Consider the following 14,991-nt stretch of genomic DNA (forward strand, 5'->3'; position numbering starts at 1 on the left):
CCAGGGCGCGGAGATGCTGCAAGGCCTTAATTGGTCCGGGACGTTAGGCGCTACTGCGCCTGCGTGCACTCCTTCCCCACCTCCTTCCGGTGTGAAACGGCCCTGGAGCTGCCCGCCAACCTGTGCACCTTGCGCAGGCGCGGTCAGGGGCGGAGGGCGGGCGCTGAGGGAAGTGTAGGGGGTGTGGCCAAAGGGCTGAGGGGGGGCTCTCGAGCTGGGTAAGGGGCGTTCGGGAAAAATCGGTTGGGGGCGGGAAGTGATCTAGACGGGGGTGCGGGGGTGGCTCCAGGGATTCTTAGGGGGAGAGGGGTGCAGCGGCGAGATGACGTGGTAGATGACGGGGTCAGAATAGAACTCGGGGTGGAGACCGGGTGTCTGGGGTGACGAGGGGCGGGAGACGCGAGAACGGGCTAGACAGCGGGGAGGCGCGGGCAGGCTGTTGAGCTGAGGATGAGGACCGGGATAATTCCTTCAGGAGAAGAGTTGGTTAGGGTGGAGGGCGGGCGGTAGGAATCCGGGTTTGGGGTGGGGGGGGGAGGGTTCCTAAAGAACCTCTCTGTGCTCTAATTTAGTCTCTGGGATTCTGAAGAGGGGAGACCGGGCAACGGAACTGGAAGCTGAGGGCATGGTGGGGAGAAACTGAGAGGAAAGCTGTTGGGAGTGTTTGGATATAATGTCAGGCCCAGGGTTCTAGGCTTAGCGTCCCAGCGGTCCTGGGAGGTGGCTTGCGGATCATGTAGCCACATTCCTCTGGATCCAGGCCTTGGGCCAGCGCGTTGATAGAGAAGGGCCCAGGAGTCATGGCTTGGTGGTATCTGGATGGGCTTCCCCAGGGCCTGGCTGAGCCATGGAGAGAACTCTGGAGATGGGGCTCACAGCCTCTGCACTGCTTCCCTCCTTACTCACCCCGGACCAGGAACTGCAGAGGCTATAGAAACTTGAGGAGGAGGGTAAAGGCAATGTCCAGAATCCTAAAATATGAGTAAAGCCAAAGAGCTCCCTATCGTGTCCCCCCATCTCATGATTATTGAAATATTCCTTCCCCCCATCTCATGGTTATTGAAATATTCAGTAGTTATCAGAGACCAGGTTAGGTCAAGCAAGTAGGTATTTAGGATTTTTTTTTTTAAATATTTATTTATTTATTTATTTATAGAAGCACTGGGTACAGTCAGAAGCGCGGGAGGGTGAGAGAATTCACCAGAGCCAGAGCTGGGAGGAGAACAGCCAGACAGACTGAAGGCATTGCTGAGGAGAGCAGTGGGTGTGGCAGGAGAGGTCTGTCATGCCATTTGGGACCCTCTCCCTGTGGCCAGGATCGAACCAGCGCTGCAGAGGCTGCGGGCACCTTCACAGCCCAGTGCTCAACCGCTGCGCCACTGGGGAGGCCCATTTTAGGATTTCTTTTTTAAAGAAGATTTATTTATTTATGCATACAAGAGGTGGGGTGCAGGCCGGAGGTGCTGAGTGTGAGAGGATTCACCAGAGACAGAGTGGGGAGCAGAATAGGAGCTTCTACTGAAATATACTGTGACAGGAGCAGTGGGTGAGACAGGAGAGGTCTGCACCTCCCTGGCTGGGGATCGAACTCATGCAGTGGGTAGCTTCATAGTGCTGAGACTTAACCCTTTGCACCACCTGGGAGATCCAATATTTTGGATTTCTTTCAGGAAGTAGGATAGGAAGAGCTAAGAGCCAGTGGATCTGAATGTAATTTAAGCATGACAACTTTGTTATTGTAGGGCCTTTCTCTTTGGAAGGTGGCCTGAAAATTGAACTGGAGTGTCCTTGTTTCTCCTATTGTCCAGGGAAACATAGATGACTGGACACAGAATCTAGACACTTCAAATAATGTGGAGATGTTTCGACCTTCAGGTCAGTGGGACCTGGCAAGGGGACTCGTGATTGTCTTTCTTTGGGAAACTGACTGATTTTGTCCTTGCGATACCTCAGGTTCCACTGGGCTAATTCCCCCATCCCACTTCCAAGCTCGGCCCCATCCAACTCTGTCAAGAATGGCTCCCAACTGGGTCTCAGATATTCCCCTGGTCCAACCCCCAGCCCATCAAGAGTTCTCAGAAAGGCGGGCAGACAGCCAAAGACCTCCAGTGATGGCATGGGATCGGGATGGTCCTGGCAACGGGCAGGAGCCAGTCCGGAGAGGCAGGTAGGCTTCTCCATTGTTGCCATTTTCTTGGACTTATTTGCCAACGGCCCTTCTTCACAAATAGATTCCTTACCCTATTTTAGCCCCTTATTTCATAATTTGTTCATAGGCGGTTATTAATGCCTACAATGCATAAATAAGGCAGTGTGCTAGATGCCAGGGATGGGGTAACAGAAATGAATGAGAGACCCTGATATCTAAGAGTTAAAAATCCTAATGGTAGCAATCACCGACTGATCATGATCAGCATAATATGAGGCAAGATGAAGATGCTTGAGGAGTACAGACAGCTGTGCTAGTGTGAATTCATCTGACGCACACACCACTGGAGCCGGTAATGCTACAGTAAAGACTCTTATTCTTTATTTAAAATTTTTTTACAACATTATTCATTTTTAAACAATATTTACTTCCCGTCCCCCCTCAGGTGTAGTCCCCATAGAATTTCCTTCACCAAATGTACCCATGCACCATCACCACAGTCCCCTGTGCTCCTCCCTCCCTCCTTCAGATCCCTCTCTCCTCCTCCCCTGCAGGATGTCTCTGATTTATAATTGCCTGTTTTTGTTTTGTTGTGTTTTATATTACTATTTTTTTACTCCGATGTCTTACTTGGCTCCCCTATATTCCTGCTGTAAGTAAAACCATCTGATATTTTTCTTGTTCCTTCTGACTTATTTCACTGAGCATAATTCCTTCTAGCTTCGTCCACGTTGCTGTGAATGGCATGAGTTTATCTTTTTTGATTGCTGAGTAATATTCCATTGTGTATATATGCCACATCTTCTTGATCCAGTCATCTATTTTTGGGCATTTTGGTTGTTTACAGGTTTTACCTATTGTAAATAGTGCTGCAATAAACATAGGGGTACTGGTATTTAAAGACCCTTATTCTTGATTTTTCCCAAATGTGCTGGAAGGTCATTCTGCTATTTTATGCTAGAATGGGATTGCAGGTGGGTCTATGTTGGACCCCCATCAGAAAGGAAGGGTGTTAGATTGGGTGTTGGGAGATGGAGAATCTGTTGCTAGTTTGGCTACAAGCTAGGGCTCCCTTAGCCAATCACTTAATTTCTTTAGGCTACAGATCCCTGCCACATGAAAAAAAAAAAAAAATCTCAGTGGGGAAGCAGTTATAAACTGGTTTAAGCTTTACATGACATTAGTAGATTTGAGTTCTCCAAAGGTAGGCCCTCTATAATGACAGACTGTCCTTTTAGATTCTTCACACTCAAAAAACACCTTTAACTAGCTCTTGGCCTCACTTGGAAGCCATGACCTCTTTCTACATCTTCAAACTTTTGCTTGCCCTTAAATTAGCATTCAGAAGTCTGTGTTCTTCCACCTTCTCCGGTGCAAAATAATGGGCTCGGGCCTCCCCGGTGTTGCAGTGGGTTGAGCACAGCGCTGTGAAGCTGTCCGCAGCCTCTGTAGTGCAGGTTCGATTCCTGGCCGGCCAGGGAGAAGATGCTCACATGGCGCGGCAGACATCTCCTGTCACGCCCGCTGTTCCCCTCAGCAGTATTTTTAGTCCATCTGCCTGTACTGCTCCCTGCTCTGTCTCTGGTGATTTGGTGAATCCTCTCACTCTCCTGCACCTCTGGCCTATACCCCAGTTCTTGTATAAATAAATACATCTTTTTTTAAAAAAAACAAAATCATGGGCTCATTTGATATTTAATATGTTCTACCTGTATACAGCTGTCTCTTGAGATCGCGTTCCTTGATCTCAACTCACCTGTAGACCCTATGTGCCCAGACAGCAGACCATATGTACCTAGCAGAGCCTCAGTGAATGATGATGGTGATGGAAATGCAGAAATCCCCATGGCCCAGCTTCATGTCCCCATCTCCCCACGAGAAGCAGAGGGATCCAGTTCCCCTTCTCCTGTCTCCAGTTGTGCTCCTGGCCACCCTTACAACTCAAGAGATTGACTTTACCTCTGCAAACCTCTCTTTGAAGGTCTGTGGTGCTGGAGGGATCACAGGCCCTGAGCCAGCAGGCTGAGCTGATTTCTCGGCAGCTGCGAGAGCTGCGGCGGCTTGAGGACGAGGTCCAGGCCCTGCGGGAGACTTCACTGCAGCAGAAGATGAAGCTGGAGACCCAGGCCATGGAGCTGGAGGCTCTGGCACAGGCGGAGAAGGCTGGCCGAGCTGAAGCTGAGGGCCTGCGTGCTGCCTTGACTGGGGCCGAGGTTATCCGGAAGAATCTGGAGGAGGGGAGCCAGCGGGAGCTGGAGGAGGTTCAGCGGCTACACCAAGAACAGGTGACGAGAGATGGGAAGAGTTAAGCTTTACAGGGATGGACTTATCTTGCAGTTTCTCAGCAAAGAGCAGGTATTGCAGTAAAGGCCCCCATGAGCAGTTCGGTGATGAGGTGTTTGGTGTAGGGGGAAAAACAGGTGACTTGGAAAGATGGAGAACTTGTGTGTTTTGGTCTTAGTCAGATTGTACTTTTTGCCAGAACTCAGGGGACCTCCCACCTTCATAGTGTGGTGCTTAACCCCTTGTGCCACCAGGGAGGCCCCAATAAATAAATCTTAAAAAAAAAAAGATTCTAAAGGAAAACATTCTTTGGAATGGGGAAGCCTTTCTACCTGTGAATCAGAGTCCAGAGGTACTCAAGATTGTACAACGAGGTTATAATAATAAATTTAGCAATGACAAGATAAAGGAAAATTTAAGGATAAGTGATAAACTTGGGAAGAACACAATGGTTCAGATCACAGATAAGGGCTAGTATCCCTAATAGCATGTACGTGGGTATTCCTAAGGGAAAGCCAGCAATCCAGGAATGGGACACAGGTGATAGTTCATGGGAAAATATCAATGGCCTTTAGAGTCATGAGAGATGCTTGATGATAAAGTTGACATTTATGCTCGTGGAGCTGGATGTGAGGTCACTCAAGGTGGCAATGGGAACTGTGGGACTTGTGGGATGCAGGATGCCAGAGGGGCCTGAGCATGGGACATGAGGGGCTCTGTGTTGTGCGCATGTGCGAGGCCTCAGGCTGTCCAGAACTTTTTCTTCACCTGAAGAGCAATAGTAAAAGGGTTTACACAGGGAAATGACAGGTTCAGATTTGTTGTTTATGTCTAAAAGCACTTTTGTGATTTATGTCCAAAAAGATCACTCTGACTGTGGATTGGCAGTAGGGCTAGAGGTGCAGCCAGAAATGGTAGCTGCCACTTTTCTCATTGGTCACCCCCAGGTCTTCCAGTATCTTCAACATCCTTCCCACTGTTTGAGGTATAATGAGAAAAGGACAGGCTACCTGCTTTCCAAAGCTGCCTTTCACATGGGGTTTGGCAGATAGTGTGTGCAGATGTACGATTATGTGAGATGACAGTAAGTGCCAGAAGGACACCAACAGCGTAGGACTGAGCAGTGGTGGGTAGAGGCTGGAGGGCCCACAGAGGTTTCCCTGAGGAGGCTATGCCACCTGACTTCTGAGTTGCTAGGGGGGGGGAAGCCAGGCTTTCAGTAGACTCCCCAGTGAAGAGCTGGTTTTGGGGGGTGAAGGGAGGGCACTGGGCCGGAGCAGAGTGGGCAGTGGGAGTGCAGTAGAACATGGACTCAGAGAAGTGGGTAATGGCAGTGGAGATGGAGACAACTGAAGATGTCTTGGGGAGAGACCTGACAACGACTGCTGATGAGCTGAAAGGTGATGGGAGGGGTGAGGCAGCAAGGCCATGCTCCATTTTGACACATGCAGTTGGGTGATACATTGGGCTGCTGTCAAGGTCACAGATCAGGAATGAAGGGGCAAGGCCAGAGTGGGCATGTGTGGAAGGCCCAAGCATGGAGTGTGCTGGCCCTTGCCAAGCCCTTTCTTCTCTCCACAGCTCTCCTCCTTGACACAGGCACACCAAGAGGCTCTTTCCAGTTTGACCAATAAAGCAGAGAGCTTGGAGAGGTCTCTGAATAGTCTAGAAGCCAGACGGGCTATAGAAGCCAAGGAACTAAATGTGGCCCAGAGGGAGGCAGAGCTGCTGCAGAAGCAGCTGAGGTAAATGGGGTATAGGGGTGTAGCTCAGGGGGCCCCAGCAGTTGGTAGGTGGGGCATGTGTCCAGGGTGCCTCCCTGCTCAATCTCCCATGACTCCTCTGTTTCCACTCCAACCTTAGCAAGACCCAAGAAGACTTGGAGGCTCAGGTGACCTTGGTTGAGAAACTAAGGAGATATGTCGGGGAGCAAGTGCCTCCTGAGGCCCATAGCCAGATGTGGGAACCAGAGCGACAGGACCTTCTAGAAACTGTGCAGGTGAGAGTGTGCAGGGTGATCCATGTGGGGCTGGGGGATGGGGTGGGGCATGAGCGCTCAGGCTCTGGGTTGGGAGGGGCCCTGGCGGAGAGCACAGTTGAGGGGAGAGAGGGCAGTGCTGTGGGGAGGGGGCTCAGACTGGCTGCCTGACAGGTGCTGCTCTCCCTCTCCCAACCACAGCGCTTGCAGGAGGACCGGGAAGGCCTGCATACCACGGCCGAGCTGCTGCAGGTGCGCGTGCAGAGCCTCATGCACATCCTCTCCATACAGGAGGAGGAGCTGGCCAGGAAGGTATGTCCAGTCCCAAGCTCCCACCCCGGGCACCTCCCTGTAGGTGGTGGGAGTGGGAGGTGGGGGAGGAGGTTTGGATGCTCTGCGGAGCCCAGATCTTTCCCCCAGAACATCTTTTTTTGCTATGGCTTCTCGTGCTTGGAGGGTGTAGCACCAGCAAGGCACAGGGCAGGTCCTCTATGGGCCCAGGCAGATGGGTAAAGAAGAGTCCAGAGCCCTCAGTGGCTTTTTCAGGCTTTAATGATCTTTATGCGCCAATTGTAGTGAGGCAGCCAGGCGCAGGGCAGGCAGCCGAATCTTTACTAGTTCTTTGGGCTCTCTCTGGTGTTCTCTTGTGGTCTAGCAGCCATTCTCTGCCACTGTCTGCTGCACACCGTCCTCTCTGTGACTCTGCCCTTACAGCCTCAGCCTCCAGGCTCAGGTGTGCACACATACCCCACACCGTACTCCAGGTGTCCACCATTAGGCATGTGTACCCCGAGCCCAAGTGCCTCCTGCATTCAAGGCCTCAGGTGATAGCCACAGAGGCCAGCGGTGTAAAAGCCTGACCATCACTTACCCCACAGAAGGGTACAGAGGGCAGACCAAGACATCAGCTCCTTCCTCTTGACCCCCAGGAATCCACAGTCTCCCCACCTTTCTCCGCCCTGCAGGTTCAATCTTCAGAGTGCCTGGAGCCCGAGTTCACCAGGAAGTGCCGGTCTCTGCTGAAGGGCTGGCGGGAGAAGGTGTTTGCCCTCATGGTGCAGCTGAAGACCCAGGAGCTGGAGCATAAAACACATGTGGAGCAACTGAAGGGACAGGTCACTTGATGCTCTTCCCATCTCCTCCCCACAACTCCCGCTGCTTTTGTAGGGGTGGTGTTTCTTTACCAAATAGTTCTTGAGTGGTTACCGTGTGCTGGGAATGTGCCCTGAGCCAAGACAAGGACCTGCTGTCATGGAGCTTATGCTCTGGAGCAGAGACATACAGGAGGCCTGCATAATAGTGTCAGGTACATGAGATGCCCTTAAAGAAGTGCAAAAGATAATGTGACAGAGATACTGAGGGTGGGCCAGCCTGAGGAAGATGGCCAGGAGGAGGTGACAGTTTCTGGGGATGGGTGATGTGGCCAGGAGTGTGAGGTCCAGCAAGGTATTGGACATGGGATATGCTTCTGGATGGAAATCTGGATGCAGACTCCATTCCAGGAACCCCAGCTTCTTGCCTCCCTGCATGGACTTCTAGAGACTTCTCTAACTATCCCTCCATTGCAGTATCCTTCCACTGCATCTCCCCAGCTCTAGGCCTGCCCTGTCCAGCCTTCTCTCCTCCCCAGGTGGCAGAGCTCCAGGAAAGAGCTGCATCTCAGAGCCAGGAGCAGGCCATCCTGCAGCGCTCCCTGCAGGACAAAGCTGCAGAGGTGGAGGTAGAGCGGATGAGCGCCAAGGTCAGTGCCTGAGACAGATGAGAGGGGGAGGCCTTGGAAACCCTTGGGAGGGGATGCTTTTCTTCATCACATCCTTCCCAGGCTTTGCAAATGGAGCTAAACCGAGCTCAGGAAGCCAGACACAGGCGAAAGCAGCAGAAAGCTGAGGCGGAGGAACAGCTGAAGTTTGTGGCCGATGCTGTCAGTAGGTGGGTGGAGTAGTATTTCTGCTTTCCCAGCTTCAGCCTAGGAGTTGATGTGCCTCAGGCAAGAGGTACTGTAAAGCTGGCAGCTGGAAGGTGCAGTGCTAGAAGTGATTAACCTTGTAAAGTTCTGTGTATATTTTTTCCTGGTTCCCCTTCGCATCTACATCAGGGTCACCTGGCTGGAGGTGAGGCAACACTTCCTCCTGTAGTTTGGTTCACAGCACTTGAGGTAAAAGCACCTGGGAGATCTCCAGCTCCAGAGTTATTCCTGGACCGGGAAGTGTAGCTACTTGGTCTGTCTTTCTTTACAAATTTACAGGCACACCCTGTATTTTATTTTATTAAATTTATTTTAAATTCAGTGTATTTATTTAAAGCTGTGCTGGCTTACTAGATATCTAAAATGTATGTCAGTTTCTTTTTTGATCAGTTGCAAACCCATGTCTCTCATTTCAAATGTTTGAGTGTTTCCTCCCCGACTACTGTTACATCACCTTTAAAAAGAGCTGTAAGAGCCTCCCTGGGGGCGCAGGGGTTAAGAGTCAGTGCTATCAAGCTAGCACCAGCCACTGCAGCATGAGTTCAGTCCTGGCCAGCGAGCTAACCCACATGGTGCTGCAGACCTCTCCTGACTCGCCCGCTGCTCCCCTCAGCAGTATATTTCAGTCAATCTGCCTGTTCTGCTTCCCACTCTGTCTCTGGTGAATCCTCTCCCTCCCCCACACCTCTGGCCTACACCGCAGTTCTTGTATAAATAAATAAATAAAATCTTAAAAAAAAAAAAAGATCCACAGTAGGTTCTGGAGGCACCTACACATTTAGCCTGCAGACAGAAGTGATCTTTGCTGTGCCACTGGGGAAGCATTTTCCAGCCAGCCTTCTGTGCTCTGTTAATGCACACCTGGACCCTCCTGGGGCATTCCAGCCCCGCCCCCCATGTTCCCCGAGCCTCCTCGCAGGGCCTGTTAGGCTTCTGAGCTTTTGTAAGCTATGGTGGGGCTGCTTGACAGAGGACCTGGCCTTCACTGATGTCAGGGAATTCTTAGGGTAACTTTGTTTTTTTTTTTTTAAAAAGATTACTCCCCGGCCACTGGAGGAGGGTCCCACATGGCGCGCAGACCTCTCCTGCCGCCCGCTGCTCCCCTCAGCAGTGTACTTCGGTCCTTCTGCCTGCTCTGCTCCCCGCTCTGGCTCTGGTGAATTCTCTCACCCTCCCGCGCTTCTGACTGTACCCAGTGCATGTATAAACAAAACAAATGAACAAGTAAATAAATAAAAATAAATAAAACATGCCTCTAAAAAAAAAAAATTTATTTATTTATTTATTTAAATAAATCCTCTCACCTCCCGCATCTCTGGCCTGTACCCCAGCTCTTGTATGCATAAAAATAAATAAATAAATAAATAAAAAGTTCTTATGTTCTAAGCATGGTGTCTGGGATTGGGAGAGTCTCCAAACCTGGAGATATGTCCAGGGGCCTGCAGGTGAAAAAGGCTGATTCAGCTGGAGATTGCCCAGCTTTCCAGTGTTTGTTTTAGCAGCAAAAGAGTTATTTTTCTGAGCACTTTACTGTGTTGTGGCATCTGGGACTGGAGATGTGAAATCCCAAAGTGGTTCACTGTTGCTTTTACTGCAGGACTGGATGAGACACTCACTGCTAGGACCCAAATGACCCTTACTGTAAGTTTTGGGACCAGAAATAGCTGTTTTTCTTAAATTTTTTCTTTAAAGATTTATTCATTTATGCATACAAGGGCTGGGATATAGGCCAGAGGTACAGGGGGTGAGAGGATTCACCAGAGACAGAGTGGGGAGCAGAACAGTCAGACTGACAAATACACTGCTGAGGGGAGCAGCAGGCCAGGCTGGAGAGGTCTGCTGCACCATGCGAGTAGTTCCTTGGCCAGGCTGGAGATTAAACTAGTGCTACAGTGGCTGGTGATAGCTTGATAGCGCTGTCTTCAGCCCCTGCGCCACCAGGGAGGGCCAGGCCCTGTTTTTCTTAAGATTTTTTTAAGCTGTGCTTTTGTTGTGAGAAGTTGGATTGCTTTTATCTGACAATCACTAAAGGGCTTAAATTCTCAGTTTTCTTTCATCAGCTGTGACTTGGACACGACTGACAAAGTTGGGGATCCTACTCTTAGCTTCAGCTTCTTTTCGCACCCCAATTTCCACTTCCTTGCTTTCTCCAGTGACCTTGTGCCTTCTCTAGCTTTCAGACCTGGCTCCAGAACACCATGGCCAAAGTGGAACTGGCCACCTCACGGCTGCCCAGCCTCAACAACCGAGTCAGCTATGCCGTCCGCAAGGTCCACACCATTCAGGGTGGGTAGGGTGACTGCCAGACTGCCTGGCCTACTGGCCTGCTCTCATGTGTCCTCCTGTCTTCTCAGCAGTCCACACACCTTTTCTTTGTTTCCCCTTTTCTCCTCCACAAATTCAACTCTGTCACTGTCTACCTTTTCTCCCCCCAGGACTGATGGCTCGAAAACTGACCCTTGCTCAACTGCGCCAGGAGAGGGAGAGGTGACATTGGGGGCTCTTTGAGGTGGATCGGGAGAGAGGGGTGGGCTTTAAGGTGTTGGTTGCTGGGACCCCAAACAGCGATGACCGAGGAGGGAGGGCCTTAGGGGTCAGGCCCCTGGGTGGTTTCCTCTGACCTTGTTTCCCTTCTCTGTCTCAGCTGCCCCACACCACCACCCACTTCAGATGTGAGCCTTGAGTTGGAGCAGTTGCGGGAAGAACGAAACCGCCTGGATGCAGAACTGCAGCTGAGTGCCCATATCATCCAGCAAGAGGTGGGCCGGGCCCGGGAGCAAGGTGCGTCTAACAGGCAGCCAGGGAAGCAAGTTGAAGCAGGGCAGCCCAAGTGATGAAGAAGAGCAGGAGGAACTGGGGGGAGAGGAGGCCTGGTGAGCATTATCTCTTCCTAGGGGAGGCTGAGCGGCTAAAGCTGAGTGAGGTGGCCAAGCAGCTGGAGCAGGAACTGCAGCAGACCCAGGAGTCCCTTGCCAATGTGGGGCTGCAATTGGAAGCAGCTCGCCAGGGCCAGCAGGAGAGCACAGAGGAGGCTGCCAGTCTCCGGCAGGAGCTGACCCAGCAGCAGGAAATCTACGGGCAAGGTGCACAGGAGGGGACTGGGGCCTATCCTGGAAGGGGTGGGAACTGCCAGCCAGGTCTCTGAGACATGCAGTATCTGCACTTCACCCCAGCTCTGCAAGAGAAGGTGACCGAAGTGGAAAATCGGCTACGGGAACAGCTCTCAGAAACAGAAAGGAGGCTGAACGATGCTCGGAGGGAGCACGCCAAGGCTGGTGAGGTTTGCCAGGGTAGACATGGGCTTCTAGGAAGTGTTTCAGAAACTTTTTAATAGCTTTTTTGGGAGTGTACAGGTAATAAAGTTACCAAGGAATGAACACAGGTGAATTCTCAGGTGGAGAACCACCTGCATAGCCAGCACCCAGAACCAGCAACCCCATGGTCAGCTCCTCCCACTCACCCTCCCACAGAGGCCTCCACCATCCATCCTGACATCTCATGCCAACCAGTACCCCACCAACTTTATTAGGAGAAATTCCAAACACCTAGACAAGTTACACCCTCTATAACTAGAGGTAGCAGTTAATAACTTTTGCCACCTTTCTGTGTCTCTATATACATACACTATATATACATTTTTTTTGAATCAGTTAAGGCTGTAAATATGTTTAGCTCTGTCTCCTACAAAGGGGAAATGTTCTTTTATGGATATAACCTCAATACCATTATCAGAAAGAAATGAACGTTGGGCCTAGGGATTAAGTCTCAGCGCTACCATCTCAGTCCAGGGAGATGACCCTCACATGGTGCAGCAGACCTCTCCTGTGTCACCTGCTGCTCCCCTTAGCAGTGGATTTCAGTAGACCTGCATGTTCTGCTCCCCTCTCTCTCTGGTGAATCCTCTCACCCCCCACACCTCTGGCCTACACCTCTGTTCTACTTTGCATAAATAAATAACATAAATCTTTAGAAAGAAAGAAAATGAACATTAATTACACGAAACCTAATGTCCAGTGCATATTCAGATTTCCCCTGAGAGATTCCAGGAAGGCCCAGGGATGGGGAAGGTACTTGGGTTTTGGGTTCGCTGACTTAGGATCCTGGAACATCAGCCTCCACCCACACCCATGCACCCCCACATACAAGAGACTGAGAGTCACAGGGTGTAAGTGGCTCCCACACCAGTCCCCTCTGTGCCCTGGCTTCCCCATAGTGGTTTCCCTGCGCCAGATGCAGCGCCAAGCCACCCGGGAGAAGGAGCGGAACCAGGAGCTCAGGCGCCTGCAGGAGGAGGCCCGGAAGGAGGAGGGGCTGCGGCTGACCCAGCGAGTGCAGGAGTTAGAGAAGGACAAGAACATCATGCTGGTAGGGGATGCCTGACCAGGGGCCAGAGCCCTCTTGACTGGCTAGGGAGGGGAGGTATGGAAGGAGAAGGGGGAGGCTCTGCCCGGCTAGGTGGCGTTTAACCCTCTCCTTCCCAGGCCACCTTGCAGCAGGAGGGTCTCCTCTCCCGTTACAAGCAGCAGCGGCTGTTGGCAGTTATTCCTTCCCTGCTGGATAAGGGGACACCAGTGGAGTCCAGCCCCAAGCCCCCAGGGTCATCAGCACCTGGACCTCCAGCAGCGGTTTTCTCTACCAGGGAGTCCATAAAAGGTAAAGGAGGGGACTTTAGAGACCTCTGTCCCAGATACTCCTGAACTCGGGAGTGTTGTCCTGGTGACTCCTAGGAGGCGCATGGCCTCCTAGCCACACCCACCTGGGACTGGAGAACCTGTTCTTTTTTTTTTAAGATTTATTTATGCATACAAGAGCTGGGGTGTAGAGGGGCGGGCAAGGGGTGGGGGGCAGACGGGGCGTGAGAGGATTCACCAGAGACAGAGTGGGAAACAGAACAGATAGACAGACTGAGATACACTACTCAGGGGAGCAGTGGGTGAGACAAAAGAGGTCTGCTACGCCATGTGAGTAGCTCCCTGGCCGGCTGGGGATCGAACTCGTGCTGTAGAAGCTGCAGATAGCTTTGTAGTATGGTGCTTAACCCCTTGTGCCACAAAGGAGGCCCTGAAGAACTTACTTTTATAACTTCCATCTCCAAGGGCAACCCTGTTCCTCTCATGGTAGCTGTGACAGCCTTCTCTTGTCTGGCTCCTATCTTTTGGGTCTTCTCTCCCAGGGTCCCTCTCTGTCCTGCTTGATGACCTGCAGGGCCTGAGTGAGGTCATTTCCAAAGAGGAAGCCATTTCTCAAGGAGACAACCAGAACTCTCTGGCTCCTGTCTACGGCTGAGCAGGATGCTCAAGGGTGGCCCAAGCTGGGGCAAGAGGATCATGGAGAAGTGGGGTTGGGGGTTAGGGAGTCAGCATGGACCTCTTCCCCATCTGGCTGCCTTCCAGGACAGCAGCCATCAAGATGTGTGTGAACTCTGTGGCTCAATAAAGAGGATACAGAAGCAGTCACTGTTTGGTCTCCTTTTCTCTGGGTATAATATGAGGGAATTCTCCCTGTAGCCATCTCTTTCTGGAAGTGGTCTCACACAAAGCTCTTTCTCCAAATGGTTCATTTTCCAAACCCCATACCTGGGCTGCTTAGGAAATTTTTTAAAGTGTATTTTTTTTTTTATTTTTTAAAGATTTATGCATAAAACTACTGGGGTATAGGCCAGAGGTGTCAGGGGTGAGAGGATTCACCAGAGACAGAGTGGGGAACAGAACAGGCAGACTGACTGAAATATACTGCTGAGGGGAGCAGAGAGAGGTCTGCTGCACCATGTGGGTAGCTCCCTGGCTGGGGATTGAACTCGTGCTGCAGTGTCTGCAGACAGTTTCATTAACCCCTTGCACCACCAGAGAGGCCCCTGCTTAGGAAAATTTTTTTTAAAAGCTTCAGGCTTGGACCTCCCTGGTGGTGCAGTGGTTGAGTGCTGGGCTGCGAAGCTGCCCACAGCCTCTGCAGTGCTGGTTCAATCCCCGGCTGCTGGCGAGGGTCCCACATGGCGCGCAGACCTCTCCTGCCACGCCCGCTGCTCCCCTCAGCAGTGTATTTCGTCAGTCTGCCTGTTCTGCTCCTCTCTCTGTCTCTGGTGAATTCGCTCACCCTCCCGCGCTTCTGACTGTACCCAGTGCTTGTATAAATAAATAAATAAATAAATCTTAAAAAAAAAAACCTTCAAGCTTTCTTCTCAATTTTTATCTTAAAACTCTTTCTCTGGAAGATGATCAGTGCTGGGAGTGAGGAAAGTAAGTTGCTCAGCCAAGGGGAGTGGGGAGTGAGAGCAGGCAGGCCCCTGCTTCCAGGCACATCCTTGTGGGAGAGAGCCCGTGTCAAGTATGTAAGTGAACAAGCAAGAGCATTTCAAACAAGTGCTATGAAGAGAAAATAAATGACCATGATGGCATAGAAAAGACTCTGATGTGGGCCAGCATTATATGGCGGGGGGGCGGGGTGGTGGTGAAGGGGTGGGGAAGTACTCTCAGGAGGGGACATTGTTCTAGATCTGAGTGAGATGAGGAATAAAATGGGCGCCCACCCAGAGCGGAGGCCTGTGCCAAGTTAGAGGGGGAGAGGGGAGGAGGCTGCAGAGAGGCCAAAGCTGGTCAAGTTTGGATTTAATTCTAA

At 51.3% G+C, this 14,991-nt stretch overlaps 2 protein-coding genes across 3 annotated transcripts in view; one reads left to right on the forward strand and one right to left on the reverse strand.

Moving 5' to 3' along the window:
- Positions 1–14,991, reverse strand: part of LOC311188230 (class I histocompatibility antigen, Gogo-OKO alpha chain-like) — a gene marked incomplete at both ends in the record, with an annotated part of 867,329 nt that overhangs the window by 252,141 nt on the left and 600,197 nt on the right. The gene's annotated exons all lie outside the window — the stretch shown is intronic.
- CCHCR1 (coiled-coil alpha-helical rod protein 1) lies at positions 2,001–14,180 on the forward strand. Of its 2 annotated transcripts, none has more exons than XM_084228967.1 (16): positions 2,001–2,167; positions 4,131–4,434; positions 6,014–6,177; positions 6,296–6,431; positions 6,612–6,722; positions 7,376–7,525; positions 8,041–8,151; positions 8,233–8,339; positions 10,550–10,662; positions 10,812–10,863; positions 11,021–11,157; positions 11,271–11,459; positions 11,550–11,651; positions 12,590–12,741; positions 12,858–13,029; positions 13,550–14,180. In XM_084228967.1, exons 1-16 carry the CDS (start codon positions 2,016–2,018, stop codon positions 13,660–13,662), a joined length of 2,265 nt encoding a protein of 754 aa, XP_084085093.1. In that variant the 5' UTR covers positions 2,001–2,015; the 3' UTR covers positions 13,663–14,180. The 2 variants fall into 2 exon arrangements, with proteins under 2 accessions (XP_084085093.1, XP_084085094.1); XM_084228968.1 differs by having other exon boundaries at positions 8,242–8,339.

The sequence above is a fragment of the Talpa europaea genome (assembly GCF_964194135.1).
Source record: "Talpa europaea genome assembly, chromosome: 2".
Taxonomy (NCBI): domain Eukaryota; kingdom Metazoa; phylum Chordata; class Mammalia; order Eulipotyphla; family Talpidae; genus Talpa; species Talpa europaea.